The following is a 17056-nucleotide window of genomic DNA, read 5'->3' as shown; positions in this document are numbered from 1 at the left end:
CAATCTGTCGGTTTTATCATTCTGGAAAAGATCCTAATGGGGAGGGGGATCAGGTAGCTATAAATCCTGCTCTCAGGGACCCTTCACAGCAAGCACACGTGAGTCTTGTGATGGATAGCTGCGCCAGGGTAAAGGGTATTGATACGTCCGTCAGGAAACTGAGTCGGTGTGCTCCATCTCATAAGAAAGATGGTGTACGGTAAATGATAAGAAAGTCCAAATGCAAAGAAAAGGACAGCAGTCACCTGGGCAAAACTTAGTGAGCAACAAAGATGGATGGAAACACTAACAAGAAAAACTAAAATGTCTTCGGTGAGGCGAGAGGAAGAAATCCAAGCAAAAAAAAGGTGATTAAAGTTGCTCTCATCCGTTGGATTCGGTTCAAACTGACTGACGAATTTCCGTTTAAATGTTTGGTTTGGTTCACTTTGGCTCAATCAAATTCTGGTATGAATTTAAATGCTAAACTACTAAAAACCCATCTTGTAATTGTGAACTGTTAAGAAGGCTATCTCCCAATCTAGTAATGTATTAAACAGAGGCGTGTTGAGCTTGTGTCCTCCTCTGTGTACTTTCGCTGTTCTCCAATAAAGGGTGAGGGAAATGTAGCAACCACACAACCATACAAGTGATATTACAGTGCAAAAAGCATATTTTCAATCCTCCGTTTGTCACTATTTATGACATAAAGTTCAGCTCCAGTCACAAAAGATGCTAACACGAATGTTCAAAACGGCAAGATAAGAGCAAATGGATAATACACTCTCTTTGCACACTCTCACATTCATATTAGAAAATGTCATTATCGATGCCATATAAAGAGATTTCCATGGACCAGTGAATAAAATAGAAGAACAATTTCTGCATGGCCTTAATGGCACGCAAATGTGGAATGATGGATTCAACAATATATTCTGCTCCAGCAATGTATTCATATTTCACTCATCCAGCAGTGGTGGACAATGTAATGCAGCTCTCCCCTCAACTCGCTCGGCCTGCAAATCAATGTCCATTAAACCGACTGGAGTGTTCATATGTCACTGGATCTTCTCTCCATTAATTCTGCTTCTGCACAGATTTCAGCCTCTTCAACTGTGCCGTTGCAAACAGCACAACTGCAGTGTATGGTGAGCATACACTCCAGGAGGCTGCTACAGGCGGACGTTCATTAAGGTGACACGTTGACCTCCAGTGTCTTCACAATGCACTGATAATGAACTGGACCATTTGTGCTGTGTGGTTGTGGCAGGCAATTTTCAAACCAGTATTTATCCAGCCAAGGTTTACAGGGTACTCATACTTCTTTTTCTGGCAAGGCCACACTTCACGCTAATAAAGTTTCACAGCTTCACACCTGGTAGCTGTCTATGGTCACCACAGGCCTTTACACTGGGCAGCGGAGCAGCTCTACAGGAGCCACTGCGGCTTCTTTAAGGACCAACGGTGATAGTTCAAACAGAGAAAACATAATTCTCATTCACTTAGCCTCCCAAATGATTTAACCAAATGACCTTCCGGCTCTTGGGTTCCTTTTCTGTGCCTCTGAGTATTATCGCTACTTTCATAGTGGGAACAATAATGCAATGAGAGCAGATTTTAAGCAATGTATACCTTTAGCTGATTATTTCCAGCATTTTCAGTTTAAATTTTTTTTAAAGATATCTTTTTAGCTTTCATAAGATGAAGTTTTCATTTTCTCAACAATTAGAAGAATTGTAACACCTTTAGCAGAGCATATAATAGAATTTAGCTCTGCAAGGTTGTGTTACTTAAATTGTTATTCTAGCGACATTGTTTTGGTTAAAAACCCTGCGATATGAAAATGCTTATGTGAAACTGTATAAGATCATTTTATGTGGGCACTGTGCGTGACACAATGCTATACACACACATGCAATCACACTTAGAGGATGCGTGTTCATCATTCAAAGTGCTGAGCTGTTTGGAGATAAAGAAAGTAGCAGATCTCACCAGAGTAGAGCAATAACAGACATCTATTAATCTTACCTCCTCTCCTGTCAGGTAGTATGCCGACAGCAACCCTCCAACGTAACGGATGTTCACCTCAAAGAGTGATGCCTCGCCGTTCTGTTGAACCAAGAGAGAGAGATCAAATTGTCAAATGTCATATTCAGCCAAGGCCTCGGTCAGCAGTAACGCAGCATAGTGAAGTTTATGGAAAATAATAATGCAAAGTCGTCATCATCATAAACAGTTGTGATTACTAAGGGTGTGGGTTATTCAGAGTAAATGCATTTAATAACTAAGATAGCTGGTACATTAATTGCCCTTAGAGACCCATTGGGCAGTCCAGATGTGTAGATAAATACTGTATTTTACATCACACACTGTAAGCTGTGAAGTCTCTATGAATCATGGGTATGATACTGTAAAACATTTTTAACACGATTCATTGTAGAAACCGCAGAGACAAATCTGGTGCACAGTTCTTTGATGTATAGGAGTAACAATAGGCATCAAATCTTTCAGACTCATTTCACAAGAACCAGAGGTGCCAAGTGATAGATTACATCTTTGATTAAACCTGTGGAGAAAACAGAAAAAAACACATTTCTTCTAAGAAAAGCCTCCACATGGTGTTATTCTGGTTAAGGAGCGGTAATTTTTCAGGCAGCTACTCTGGACAAGTCTGCTGATGTTGCATGATGACAGCTTTTGCACTAGCATACCATGTGTGTTGTAAAAACTGGTGTTAGTAATGGAAAGTAATGTCACAATACCAAACACATAATGCGTAGTTTAACTGACAAACAGTAACCTACATGTCAGGGAGGAAACAACCTTATCAGACTTCTCAACAGATTTTTACTTGACAAATTATTGAAAACAACAACTTTTTCCAGACATTTCCTATTCTACGGTTATTGTCATATACTGTATGCTTTCAATATTTAAAGGATACAGTTGGCAATACTCCAATATTTTCACCAGATACCATTGCAGGACCAAAACAAACAATGTGTTAGTGTGTCTCTCAATACTTTCCAACTTCCAGAGCCCATTTGTTCCTAGATGTAAGATAAGATAAGATAAGCCTTTATTGTCTCCATTTGGAGAAATTTGTCTTGGGCAGTCGAGAGAACAGAAAAAGGCAACACGTCGCACATAAACAGACAATAAACATACAGTAAACATGCATAAAATATAAGCATACATTATCTCATCCAATGCGTTGAATGGACATCTGATAAACCTTACACACAGTACATACAAAAGCGTTTCACCTTGTGTACTACTGAAAAAACAGCTGGACACTGTAGTTTTCAGCCAACATTTTTTTTTATATCTTTTATTTTGAACATGTAAATAAAACATCAGAAAACAATACTAATAAAAAAAAAAAAGTTAAAAAATAAAACGCCATAATTTCCAGTACTTAAAGACCTCTATTTACACATGCAAAAAGGAGTAGGAAGTAAGTGGTACTTATGTACCCTTTGTACCCTTTCTATCATAATAAATGAGTTATCTACAAAATAATAAGTCTATAGAGATAATAAATCTGTAAATCAATGAAAATATATTTTTAGAAGTTCTATTCACCTTCATATATTTACCCATACACAACAATAATTATACACATACCACAAATTGTTCAATATAAGCCCAGGTTATTAATTGCACTGTGTTTCTCTGTACCTCTGGAATATAATTTCTTTGAACATCTTTTTGAATTCGAATATGTTTAGACATTGCTTTAATTCATTATGTAGTTTATTCCACAATTTAGTGCCACTGACAGATAAACAGAAACTTTTCCTTGTAGTCGAAAACTGGAAGTCTTAAAATTTGACTTTCCCCTTAATTCGTAGCCCCCCCTCTCTTTCAGAAAATTATTTCTGTATATTGCCAGGCAATAAATTGTTTCTCGCCTTGAACACAATTACTGCTGTTTGAAATTCGACTAGGTCAAGTAATGTTAATGCTTTAGACTGTGAAAATAGTGAATTGGTGCATTCCAAATATCCAGTGTTATGAATTATTCTTATTGCTCTTTTTTGAAGTATAATTAACGATTTCAATGAATTTTGATATGTGTTTCCCCAAACCTCTACACAGTAATTTAAACACGGTAACACCATTGAACAATACAAAACGTGGAGTGATTTGTAGTCTAAAATGTGCTTTGCTTTAGGCAAGACTGAAATACTTCTAGACAGTTTTGTTTGGATATATTTTACGTGAGATTTCCAGCAAATCTTGTCATCTATAATCACTCCAAGGAAATTCATTTCATATACTCTTTCTGTATTGACACCTATCAGTAACTGAACTTGATTGATTGATTTACGATTGCCAAATATCATGAATTTGGTTTTACTCACATTTAATGATAACTTGTTCGTGTCAAACCACTGTTTTATTTTTCTGAATTCTGAAGTGATTATGTCCAGGAGTTGCTGTTAATTCTGACCAGAACCAAAGATGTTATAGTCGTGTGCAAATAATACAAATTTTTCTTTATCTTTACTTATATCGTTTATATAGAGGCTAAATAGTTTTGGTCCCAGTACTGACCTGGGGGGACACCACACGCAATGTCCAAACATTCAGATGTATAATCTCTTTAAAATAACTGCTTAACCAATTCAACACTATCTCCCTAATCCCGAGCCGTTCCAATTCATTAATTAATATTTCATGATTAATTGTATCAAATGCTTTTTTCAAATCAATAAATACCCCAACTCTATTACTAATATTTCTTTTTGTCTGTGCAATTTGTGATTTCTTCAATGAGATCTGTTAAAGCTAGTGATGTTGACCTATTTTTTCTGAGTCAGTAAGCAAGTAATTTGTAATTATTTATGAATTTGTCCAATCTGTCATTGAAGAGTTTTTCTAAAATTTTTGAGAATTGAGGCAGTATAGAGACCGGCCTGTAGTTTGTGAAGTGGTGTTTATCTCCAGTTTTGTACAAAGGTATGACTTTTGCTGTTTTCATTTTAGTTGGAAATTTACCAGTTTGGAATGACAAAATAAAAATATGAGTTAATGGTTTTGAGATCCCATCATTTACATTTTTTACTATCTTGATATCAATTTCATTACAATCAGTGGATGCTTTAGTTTTGCATTTTTTAACAATGTCTATTATTTCTTTTTCTTCTACTGTTTTAAGAAACATTGAACAGTGAGTATTCTTTTTTTACAGGCATTTTGTAAACCTTTTGAAATCCTTGGTCTATCACTAAATTTTAGTTTTCTGCAATATTTTTTTATCCGACAATTCTTATCATATAATAATTTAAATATTCTTAGGAATTCATCATATACTTTATCAATATCTTTTTCCTGATATATTATTTCCCAGTCTTGTGAAAGCAGATCATCTTTCAGTGCAACCATAGACTCTTCTGTTCTGACCCGTCTGAATAGAGGTTTATTGTACTTTTTAGATGTATAGTTACTGTTGTAAACTGTAAAAACTGGTAAGTGGTCACTGATGTCATTTATTAATAGTCCACTCACTGTATTGTTATCTATGTCATTTGAAAAAATATTTTCAATTAATGTTGCACTGTGGGAAGTAATCCTGCTGGGTCTGGTAATTTTGGGAAAAAAGCCCAGACTATACACTGTGCTGATAAAGTCCTCTTGTGCTTATTTGGATTTAGCAAATCAATGTTAAAATCACCACAGATGAACATAACTTTCTGATTTGTTTTTGTAAATGTTTCCTCCAATCCTTGAATAAATCAATATTAGAACCTGGTGATCTATAGATGCAACTTACAATAACAGTTTTCTTTTTTTTCCCTACAAACGTCTATTGTAACACATTCGAGTCAATCATCCACCACTGTTGACATTTTTTCCACCACCTTGTAATTGAATTTCTGGTCCACATACAAAGCCACACCACCCCCATTCTTGTTTTTTCTGTTAATACAATACATTTCATATCCTTTAATTTCAAAATCTGAGCCCTTTTCACTGTTTATCCAAGTTTCGGATATAGCAATTATATTGAAAGGCTGTTTGAACTGATTTAAATAATGTTTAATGTTGTGAAAGTTAGCATATAGGCTTCTGCTGTTAAAGTGGATTATTGATAATTGTTTTTCAGTCTTAACATTACTTAACATTACTCAAACAGGAGTTAATAGTGCAAATGTCAGGGACTTTAGTTTTTACAGCAACGGTGTATGTGCGATCAATTTAAAATAAACTACAGTGTCCATGTTCATCGTAATGAAGGAACACATGGAATGCAATGGTGTGGCATGTTTAATATGTTTTTGGACATCAATGGACATCTATGGCAAAGAAATGTAAGCTTTATGAGGCTTTGGCTACACACAGACAATACTTATCAGTAAGAGCGATTTCTTAGTTGGTTTTGTTTTTTTCATGAGATTTGTTGACAATAAGAAAAATAAAGAATATCACCAGACTTATAATTTAACTGAGTCAATAATAATAAAAACAAACTCATCAGACAACCGTACAGACTAAAGTTACACATTTGTAAAGACAATCTTCGCCATATATAAGTTGACATTTACACAAAGGCCAGTCTGCAGCGGATCCCCATAACAACAGCAAATGTGGTTGCTAGGAGATGATGTGACAGAACTACAAAAACCTCCACTGATTGGCTGATCGATTAACCTCATTATCCCTCATTAGGAAATTGTGGTGTACTCATAAGTCTGTGACTGAATAGTACAAGAATGATAACAAGCCATGGAAGTAGTGCAGGTTTAGCATCAGCATTCATATCCAACATTTCCAATTTAAAGCGTCAATATCAATGTACAGTATTAGCACCATCCTCACTGCTACCGCAGAATACAGTATAGTTCAGAGGGATGGCCAGAAATATAAATCCATTAGAGATGCACCGATTACAATTTTTAGGCCGATTCTGATTTCCGATTTTTCAGTGAGTTTGACTAGCCGATACCGATTTTAGCCGATTCCGATTTCTTTTCTAACCACTTTACAGCGCACACAAATATTTATTTTTCATCTTTTCTTGAATAGAAAATTTACAATTTTTCATAGAACATAGAACATTTTTTGAACAGAAAATCGATCACTATAAAATAGAACTATATAAATTACTACTGGTGGGGGAAATTCACACACATCTAAAGTGCAATGTTATGGAAGAACCATTTTCCTTTCCAAACCAATTTGATATATTTAGCAAACCAAACTTCTGTATGTATGAAAACAGGGAAAACAGGTAAGGGCAATAAAATAATATATAAATAACAAAAATAAATATAGCCTTGCAGTATAAAGATATGTCTCAAAACACACACAGGCCTGTTTGAACGTCAACAGTAACGTTACCTGAAAACTGCGTGTAGTTCCTTTTTTAGCAAGTTTGCTTTATTTGTCATTGTACATAAATATGAACAATACCGTTGCTGTCAACAGGCTTATCTGCTGCTAACATTAGCTACCGGCGGAAGGTTTTTAATGTTGGTTTTGAGCGCTATGCTTCCCCACTAACCTGGAAAGCGTTTTAAACAGTAACGTTAATACAGCGTGTCGGCGGAATACAGCGTCTCCTTTTTTTACACAGCGGCCAGCGGGGCGTCAGAGGCAGGGGGATCGTAGTGTTCGCTAACGTTAGCTTCTTGTCTCATCTGGGTCTGATAAACAGTAAATTCATCAAAGTCAGTGTGCCCAATGCTATTTTCCGATAAACTGTAGCGGTCATATTTCACGGGACCCGCGTGAGTGTGGTTTTCATGTTCCAGTTGTTCAGCGTCAGAGGGGAGAGAGAGAGCGGCTGACTGTTCGCCTGAGATCAGTAGAGCAGACGGCTCTGCAGAGCCGTGTATAATTACGACTTCTTGACATTTCATAAACAGCTGATTGAGCGGCAGTGCGCCGCTGTTACATGCATATAACGGAAACCCTGCATGTGCACGTGTGGTGCTGATGTTGCGCGATGTAAATCATGCGCCTCCCGAGTGAATTTGACCGGCATAAAATCGGCATATGTCAGACTGACTGGCAGGTTGCCGGTCATGGCCGATGACGTGAAAATCGGCCAATTCTGATCACCAGCTGGTCAGTCGGTGCATCTCTAGTCATTATAAAAAAATATTGAACCATCTTCCTCACACTTGTGAATAAGCAGAAATTCAATTAAACAAATTTAAGACCAGTTTGGGTTTCTCAGAGTTTTAAATTTGTGTGGCGCAATTGAATGCACCATTAGTATACTGAGTGTACAGCATCATAGAGTCCCGTCGTAGCCCCCCATGCTTTACCTTCGTTGTTTGTTTCCAAAACGTACTCACGGGGAAGGCAAAATGTTGCCACACCGGTGACTTCAGGGAAGCAGGAGGATTTTCTGTTGTTTCTCCGTCATCTCCGACTCCGGCAGTAGCCATGGTGTCTGGAATAGTCAAGCTGCAAGCTATTGGTAAGCTAACGTTAGCCTGTGTCTTTAGCTGCATGTTACCAGCCAGTAAGCTACGCTGTCCGCGGGTACAGGAGCACAGCAGCACAGTAGCCTACTCCAGCGATCAGGGTTACAATAATGTGTTTATCCACTACAATTATCACTGTTAACAAGCACAATTTTTTGAATAATCTTTTACTATTTCAAAGTGCACCCTAACTTTAGATTTTCTTTGTCTTTAACATTGTTCGTTAAAGATTTAAATCCCTGCCACCAAGATGCTCGGTGGAAAATGAAAAGTTAAATTTGTCATGGGGTGTAGATAGATTTATAAAAAGCTTATTTCCTTGTTACATTTTAATTTAATTTACAATTTACATAATAGGCTGTATATCAACTTATAGGGAGAAAACAGGTAGTTCTATGTAAACTCAGACATTGAGCACCCCCGTATAGCCAAAATGGCATGATCATCGTTTCATAAGCCTCTATGAAGATTCGACAGTAAGAGTAGCAGTCACATCGGGCTCCAATTCAATGCTTCCTCGAAGCATTACATTGTCGACTTTCTGGGTCACCCCTAGTGCAGATAAAAATGAATATCTAGTTCTAAGAGAAAAAAACAAGCATCTATTGAGAGTCAATTTCACCTCAGACATAACATTGTATATTTATTGTAGGTTTTTTTTTTTATTCTGCAGAAATAATTAATATTTTCATGCTGCAACTTACAAGGAGAGGAATGTGTTTGCCAACATTAAATGTATTTGGGCTACTTCTTTTCTACATGAAATAAGAGGTAACACTGCATGTGTCTAAATATGTCACCATAATTATTGCCTCTTAAGGCAGCTCAAGGTTGAAGCAGTCTAGTACTCATTGGCTTGGAGACCCTTTGAGAAGGAAATTGCTATCTCAAGTGTGGCTGATAAGGAAATTGTAATTGGGTGCCAGAGAGGGCAATTAGCTCTACTCTTAGGAATAGCATGGGGAGTCACTAGCATTTTTTCAAGGGTATCATTTATCTCCATTTGTAAATCTTCTCTTTAAAATATATCTATACTTTTTTGTATCATCATACTTAACAGAAATCAATACTTGGCATCAATAATCACCAAATTTGTTTGTCTTTCAAAATAGACATTAGATGCTGTCAGCAAAATATTACTACAAAGATTTCTCCACGTCACCAAATTGGCAACTAACACATTTTGACAAATTGTGCTCTTTTTAGTAATAGTTTGAAAAAATATGCATATTCGCTATTTTGCTATTAGATGAAAACATCAATACCTCTCTCATGTCTGCTAAGTAAATATAAAGCTACAGCCAGCAGCCAATTATCTTAGCTTAGCATAAAGACGATCGCTTTTACACTTTTTTTGTCTGTTTTCAACAAATGAGATATAAAATGTTAATTAGAGAGTTTTAAAAGGTGCTGGTAGGTTGATTTAGTCACAGAGCCAGGATAGCTGTTTCCCCACTGTTTCCAGTCTTTATACTAAGCTAACTAGCTGCTGGCTCCAGCTTTATATTTACTGTGCAGACGTGAAAGTAGTATCAATCTTCTCATCTAACTCACGTCAAAATGCAAATAAGCATATTACCTACCCAAAATGTCAACCCAACTATTCCTTTAACATGCATTGTCCTTGTCATGTGTTACGTAACTCTATAAATCAGGTAATAACCGTAGGGCTGTTGTACAACCAAGGTGCTGGCTCCATCCCTTAAGTCAGCACACTGGTGACATTTCTTGAGACAAAGCACTGATGCCTCTGGCAGGCCGGTCGGCCAAGCTGAGCTGTCTTGCCAACCCTGAAGAGTGGCCCATTCAGTAATGGCAATACGATGGCAGTGATTAGGGATGGAGTGTCTATTCATCACCAGGGATAGTGGCACTCAGCAGGACAGGCATGAGGTACAGTGAGGGAGGACAAGTAATGCTGACAAAGGTTTTGCAAATCAGTCTTTTACTTCATAATACAGGCCAATAAATCACTCCGCAAGCTTTGTATAAAACTTCCATTCATACCAATGCACTGACGATCCAACAAAGTGCATTTATATATAAAACAAGCCTAAAGGCACACTTTTTCTATAAAGGGTTTTTTGTTGATTTTTACATTTTGAATCAGATGTATTTTTTCCAGCAACAACTAACACATTGTTTCAGTGCAAATGGGGCAACTTCTCGGATTTGTATCTTCATTAAATCAATTAAAAAAGCAAGCCCTGGGGCTCAGGAAAGGCTAATTTGGGTAATAATACTTTTCCTTCCATAATTCTAATACAGTTATGACAAAAAGGGGAAAACTAAAATGCATTTAATTTCGATTTCAGTGATTAAATAACTTCCTCGATATTGTATGGGAAAACTGATATTTTGATCTGGCTGAAAAAAAAAAAAAAATCAACGTAGAGCAGATCAAAGACAATTATGGGAAATGTCAACATGAATAATTAAGTTTCATTCAATGTGCTCTTGCTTTGCAATTTTTCCCTCTTGAGTCTGAATGGGACTCGTGGTGTTATCTCGCTTTTATACTTCATTTATATTTCATTAATAGGATTACATTTTCTAGCAAATGAATGCTAGATGAATCAGAAGGAAATCAAGTGGTTCCTTTATTCACAACTATCCCCAAAAAAGTAATTGTAAAAGTAATCAATTCCCACTAACACACTAAATGCTGCAGCAGAGTTCAACATAACTGTGATGCTGCTCCTCGAGGCACGTTGAAGCATGGTGCAGCAAGCATGACAAAGAAAACAAGTATGGTGAATAACACCTGTTTTACTCTTTTTTTCTTGTCTCTTTTCACGGTGCTCAAGCTGAGGATCTAATTAGGAGACAATACAAAGTTGTCAGAGTAAACACAGGAGCTCTTTCCACCTCTGCCACCAAGATGAAACTCTTGTTCAAACCTTGAGCCTGCTGCAGTAGAAGGCGGAAAAACAATACTTTCTGAAGGATGATTACTCAACAGCAAGAACAACTCTGCATTGCAGTGTTGCACAAACATATTAGTAATGAAGCTCTCCAACTGTTAAGTTTATGGGCACCTTGACCTAACCTGTTTGGTTTGGTTAAACGAACCCTGGTTTTGTTTGCCTGGTTAGTACAGTCTGTTTGGTGTGAAAGCCGTAAATCAAACCCTGGTGCAGACCAAACAACTCGACCGACACCACTTCCAAGTGGACTCTGGTTCGGTTTGTTTGTGGTGTAAAAGAAAAATGACCAACCACAAGCTTAGCTTGATTTTTAAAAACGAAACTACTAATAAATCCGTGGATCGTTCAAGAAGTAAGTTAAAACTGTGGTGTGCTGTGCTTGTATCCTGCACACGATGCCTTCTTTTCATCCCGTATGTCATAATTCATGCGGCTTATTTGCAGTCAGACAGCTTATAATCACTCATTTCTTCGTGAGCTCTTGTGATTCAAGAGAACATAAATATACTAGGGCTGTCAAACAATTACATTTTCTTAATCACGATTAATCTATAGTTAATCGCGATTAATCACATGATTAAAATTCTATTATTTTGCATTTCAGAACAGTTTTTAAGTACATATTAACAATGGAAAGCCATTCTTACCAGTAAATCTTGATTGGGAATCAAATGAATGCAAAGAAAGTGACTTTATGAACTTGATTTTAAGATTTGTATTTGTTTATTATGTATTTAATCTAGTCATACAATTGAAACAACTTTGAATGCACCACGAGCCTGTAAATTACCAGTTTCATTGAACGCACCGTCTGTGTTTTTCCGACAACAGCAGCTGCAGATTGTTACATCCCGGTGTCGGAATCCTCTACAGTGAAATACAGTCACACTTTACACCGTTTAGCGTTAGCTGTCAGCATTGTAACCGTGTTTAATCCAGCTACTAGCTAGCGGTAGGCTAACTCTGCCCTTTCATGTTTAATTTCTCTGCCCTTTAATGTTTAATTTCTTATACTGCACTGTCAATTTCATTCTTGTCTTTTATGTTTTAATCTGCTTTGTTTTTTTAATCATTTTCTAACCGCTCTTAAATGTTTTATGTAAAGCACTTTGAATTGCCCTGTTGCTGAAATGTGCTCTACAAATAAAGCTGACTTGCTTAACGTTAGCTGCTGTCGAGTGTAGTGTTAACGTTCTGCATGACCTGCTGTAAGTCAGCGGCATTAGATTTCCCTTCGTGTGTCCTAATAATTGATTTTTTGATTTATTTCTGGATCAGGATCATAAAACAGTAATCCAAAGGATGACATGCTAAAGTAAAATACTTGTTTCCAGCACGGTCCTTAATGATGCAGGATGACATCACCAAAATTGTCAAATCAATTAGTTACCTGTCAGTCTGTATAAATTCCATGTTTACTCCGCTTGGTTCATTTGTAAAGTCAGAGTAAACACGAGCCAAACCAGAACAAAAAAAAAAAAATCCCATCCAGTCCAGACCAAATTAACCGAACTACAGGTGTGAAAGCCCCCTTTGTTATAATTTCAAAAAAGATAATAAATATATAATAATAAAAAAGAGTAAGTAGATCACTTGAACGAAAAGAGTCTCAAACTACACAGGCAACTGGATACTGCGTTTAAGAATGCTTCAAGTATTTAAAATATGCATGATACTAGAAGAAAACTTTGCATTTTAATTGTTTAACACAATGTTAATTGTTTTGCAGGAGGAACCACTGCAGAAAAGAATATTAATTAATGAGTGTAATGACTCATTGGTTGCTGTTGCTCCTTGTAGGTGTTCTGCTTCACCAGCACCATGCAATGTTCCTGACAGCATTTGATACTGGGTTCTCTGTTGATGAGTATTAAACAGCCATGGCAAAGATGGCTGTCAGACTCAGCCCAGATTTGCATGGGACATGAGCCTGATTGGCATGGCCGCCGTGCTGCTGTGTGCCAAGAAACTGAGTAGACTGTTGCCCAGTGGTGTGTCCTGCTCAGACGCTAATGTAATGATTTACTGCGAATAAAGAGGCATCATTGTCACTGGGCAGATGACTCTTTGCATCACAGTGATCCAGGTTTTGACTAGCGACCACATTTCAAAAGCCACATTAGACTGATGTGACAGAAAAAAATGATCCGATGAGCCAAGGATAAAATTAAGCAGATGATTGCCTCTTCTACCAGAGCTGGTGATTCACACTTACTGGCTCTGATTTAACCTAACATTGCTAATTAACATGGAGAAATCATGAAAGGGACCAATTAGATCCTGCTACTCTAATCTCTGTCAGTTTAGCATGCTGCAAACTCAAAGCTGCTGCCTTTGCTTAAAGGAGTTTCCCCAAGGCTGCTCGTCTCCACCCAGCTACTTTCACGACAGAAAGCAGTGGCTGCTTTTTCTCTCTCTCTCTTTTTTCATAGTACAGTAATTATGGTCTTGATCAGCGTCCAAGCTGTGAGAGCAGTCGCCAACATTAGCGTTAATGACCACTAACCTCTGGAGCATGCTAAACAGCTTTATCTGATGGAAAGGGAGCTCTTAACTTCATGCAAAATAAAGAAGGGGGACCTCACAAATGATGAGCCCACATAGCTCAATATTAAGGGGGGTGACATCAAGCTAGCCATAAAGAGTGAGTGATAATAAGAAGAACTTTGTATTATTTAAAAAAAAAAAGTGTTATCAGAGTTGTAACAGACTAGCCTACAAAGCTACAGAGTGTGGTTACATCATTGTGTTTATGGATATTTGCATTTTCAAGATTGCTTTAAACGAGGTTTATCCAATAGAGTTGATGTTTTTCAATAGACATCTACAGTATCATTATAGTATATTAACATCTTCCAAGAGACTGACGTACTCATTTCATTGCATTTCTGTTCTTTGAGCTCACCCTAGTCAGAATAGATAAATTATTCAACCAATTAAAAAAAAAAAGTTTGTGTTGGCTTCAGTGATATCTTTTTTTAAAGCACAATCAAAAGATCAGTGAGTCGTGTCTCTTTTTCTGAAGCCTTTATTCATGCCAGTAATTTGAAATGTAAAGTGACTTTTTTCAAATAGCATTTTAACTGACAGACATTAGACGGTAGTGGATATCAGTCGCGATACATCGAGTTATTTTTCTTTGACTTGACTGCTCCACTCTTGTTACATTCCCATGATGCATCGTTGCAAGCTGGGGGTTGATGCTTCAGTGAAAACCTATTCCCATCCCATACCAATAAATCCTGACTACATTTTTCCGAGCAGAGAGGCATTAAAATAAATGGCTAATGGTTTGAATCTCATCAGGTAATCATTTTTTTACTTTTTAAAAATCTGGTAATTAATCAGTGACTGACGTCTCCTTAAACATCATCAAATAGATACGTACACACCTAAGACAGAATGAAAACATCTCCACTAAATGGATCAAATTGTAAATGAAAAGCCTGGTAAATTATTAATCAAAGATGCACGGGTGATAAATTATATCTGAATTACAACCCGTCATCCTTCCATCTTTTCCCCTCACATCTTCTGAATCCCAGAACATTTGTCTATCTGCATCTGTCTACTTTCAGAGCTAGTATTCGTCTTTTGATGCTTTCTCTATCTACGTGCGCGCGCGCACGCACACACACACACACACACACACACACACACACACACACACCCACACACACACACACACACACACACACACACACACCCCTTTGCTCTCTCCTGGGGGTTGCAGCAGCTCCCCACCGAGTCCTCTATGATAATGTTCGGGTCCCGTGGGACTTTGATACGCTCTCACTCTGCTATTATTATTCACCCCGCTGCAGTCCATCTTCCCACTTCCTGACTGTGTGTGTAACTGTCTGCCTCCGTTTCTCATCATATGCCTCCCACTGTATCTGGCCTTGCTGACTGAGCCACATCCTTCACTTTGTCTGAGCGGCACTGGAGGCTGCTTGCTCCCAAACTGCCGATAAGAAGAAAAAAAAAGAGGCACTTACGGCGCTGCCTAATGTTCCACTGTATTCAGGTTGATATATGAAACACTCGGTTATGTAGATGAGGTAATTAACTGGGCTAATTAATGCATCACTTATAAAAAAAATTTTTTCAATTTACTTGTTTTCATATAACTTCATTGGTAATAGAGGGAAACTTGAGTAAGAATGGCTTATATTCGCCATCAATTATTTTCTTAACAGAGGGTTGTTGTGGTGAATCTAGGAAATTCCCATTGTGTCTGGTTTTTAAGTAACTGTTTTAGGGCTGAACTAAATATTTTCATTATAAATCTGTAGGTATTTTTTTCCCCATTAGTCGCTATACTTTAGTTCCAGGTAAGATCTTCAAATAGATTGTTTTGCTCTTCAACTCCTGAGGCAAATATCTGTCTCTTTAGCTGCTAATTTCTTACAGTATGTTCAACAAATAGTCACTAACTTTGCCTATCTGCTGTTTTGTGTACAGTGGGTTCATCACTGCTTTTTTGCTTAAAGCAGCTGCCTGCTGCGGCCAGAAGCAGTAAGAGTAAAGCAAAACGGTTGGCCATAAAATCGAAACAATGAGCTGAAAGTCACTAAAATGCTCCGTAGAGCTGAGGGGAAATGCAGAGTCAGGCAATAATACTCAGATTGCAGATTCATCCCCACGAGTGACCCCATTCACAATACAGTCATTTGATTAATTGTTCATATAAAATATTTATGATAGCAGCGTCAAGTGTTATACTTTACCATAGCACTACCAAGTTGCTATTGCCCATTTGCCACATTTTATCAGTTTTTATGTTGTATGTGCAAACTAATAGCTTTTTAAATAAAAATCTTAGTCACAAGGTCAAAAAACAATACTCAAGGCATTTTCACATCAACATCTGAAGCCATTCACTGATATTTTTCAAGCTGCAAATTCTGTCCTCATCGTCTCTCATGTCTTGCCTGTGGCAAATGAGTCCACAGGGAGAAAGGGCGTTTATTATATAAAAACGTGTGGGTAAATATCCGTAATGATGAACCACCCATGCAAAATGTCCTTTGCCCTACACATCCTGAGACAGAATGTCAGCTCAGCTTGACCTCAGCTCCGGGGCACGGCGTCTTCACTGAAGCATCTCGCAGCACTGTAAAATGACACAGTTTTTCTTCAAACGCCTGCATGAGTTGGGTCTCGTTTAGCGCAGACAGGAGGTCATTGATGGTTAAAAAACAGCTCTGCAGAAGTGTAAACAACCTTGCTCCGGGTCTTCTTGTTACCAACTGATGTCACGTTATCTTATCAAATGTGAGCATACATTTAAAAAAACAAGTCTTTAACAACTGATTCAAAACAGGCTCATTTACAACCTCTGAGATACGAAATATGGACGAGAATGACTAGACACTGAGTATATGCCGTATATATAACGTTAAAAAGTATCATGGAAATAAGTCAAAATTCTGAATATGTTTGGTTGCTCAAATTATTTTAGGATAACAACCTACACATGCACTATATATTTGCCTGAGGCATATGCAAAGTTGAACTCAGTCAACAACGTTTTTCTTCAACAATTATGCTAGAAATAGTTACCAATACATTTCTCTCTATTTCCAGCGGTGTTATGAATGTGTCATGGTTACACACACACAGACACACACACACACACACACACACACAGTATATTCTTCAGTAGTTGGTGAGATGCTGCTGGCAATCTCTGAGACAATTTGATGA

General features: G+C 37.4%; 1 protein-coding gene across 1 annotated transcript in view; it reads right to left on the bottom strand.

Annotated features, from left to right (window-relative positions):
* The window catches only part of LOC144519331 (mannosyl-oligosaccharide 1,2-alpha-mannosidase IA), a 219054-nt gene that overhangs the window by 64518 nt on the left and 137480 nt on the right, over positions 1 to 17056 (bottom strand). The window contains exon 4 of the mRNA XM_078252383.1: positions 2008 to 2088. Coding sequence (XP_078108509.1) covers positions 2008 to 2088 — 81 coding nt within the window. The remainder of the gene's footprint in view (positions 1 to 2007; positions 2089 to 17056) is intronic.

The sequence above is a fragment of the Sander vitreus genome, chromosome 6, assembly GCF_031162955.1.
Source record: "Sander vitreus isolate 19-12246 chromosome 6, sanVit1, whole genome shotgun sequence".
Classification (NCBI taxonomy): Eukaryota; Metazoa; Chordata; class Actinopteri; order Perciformes; family Percidae; genus Sander; species Sander vitreus.
This window is presented reverse-complemented; position numbering and strand designations above follow the sequence as displayed.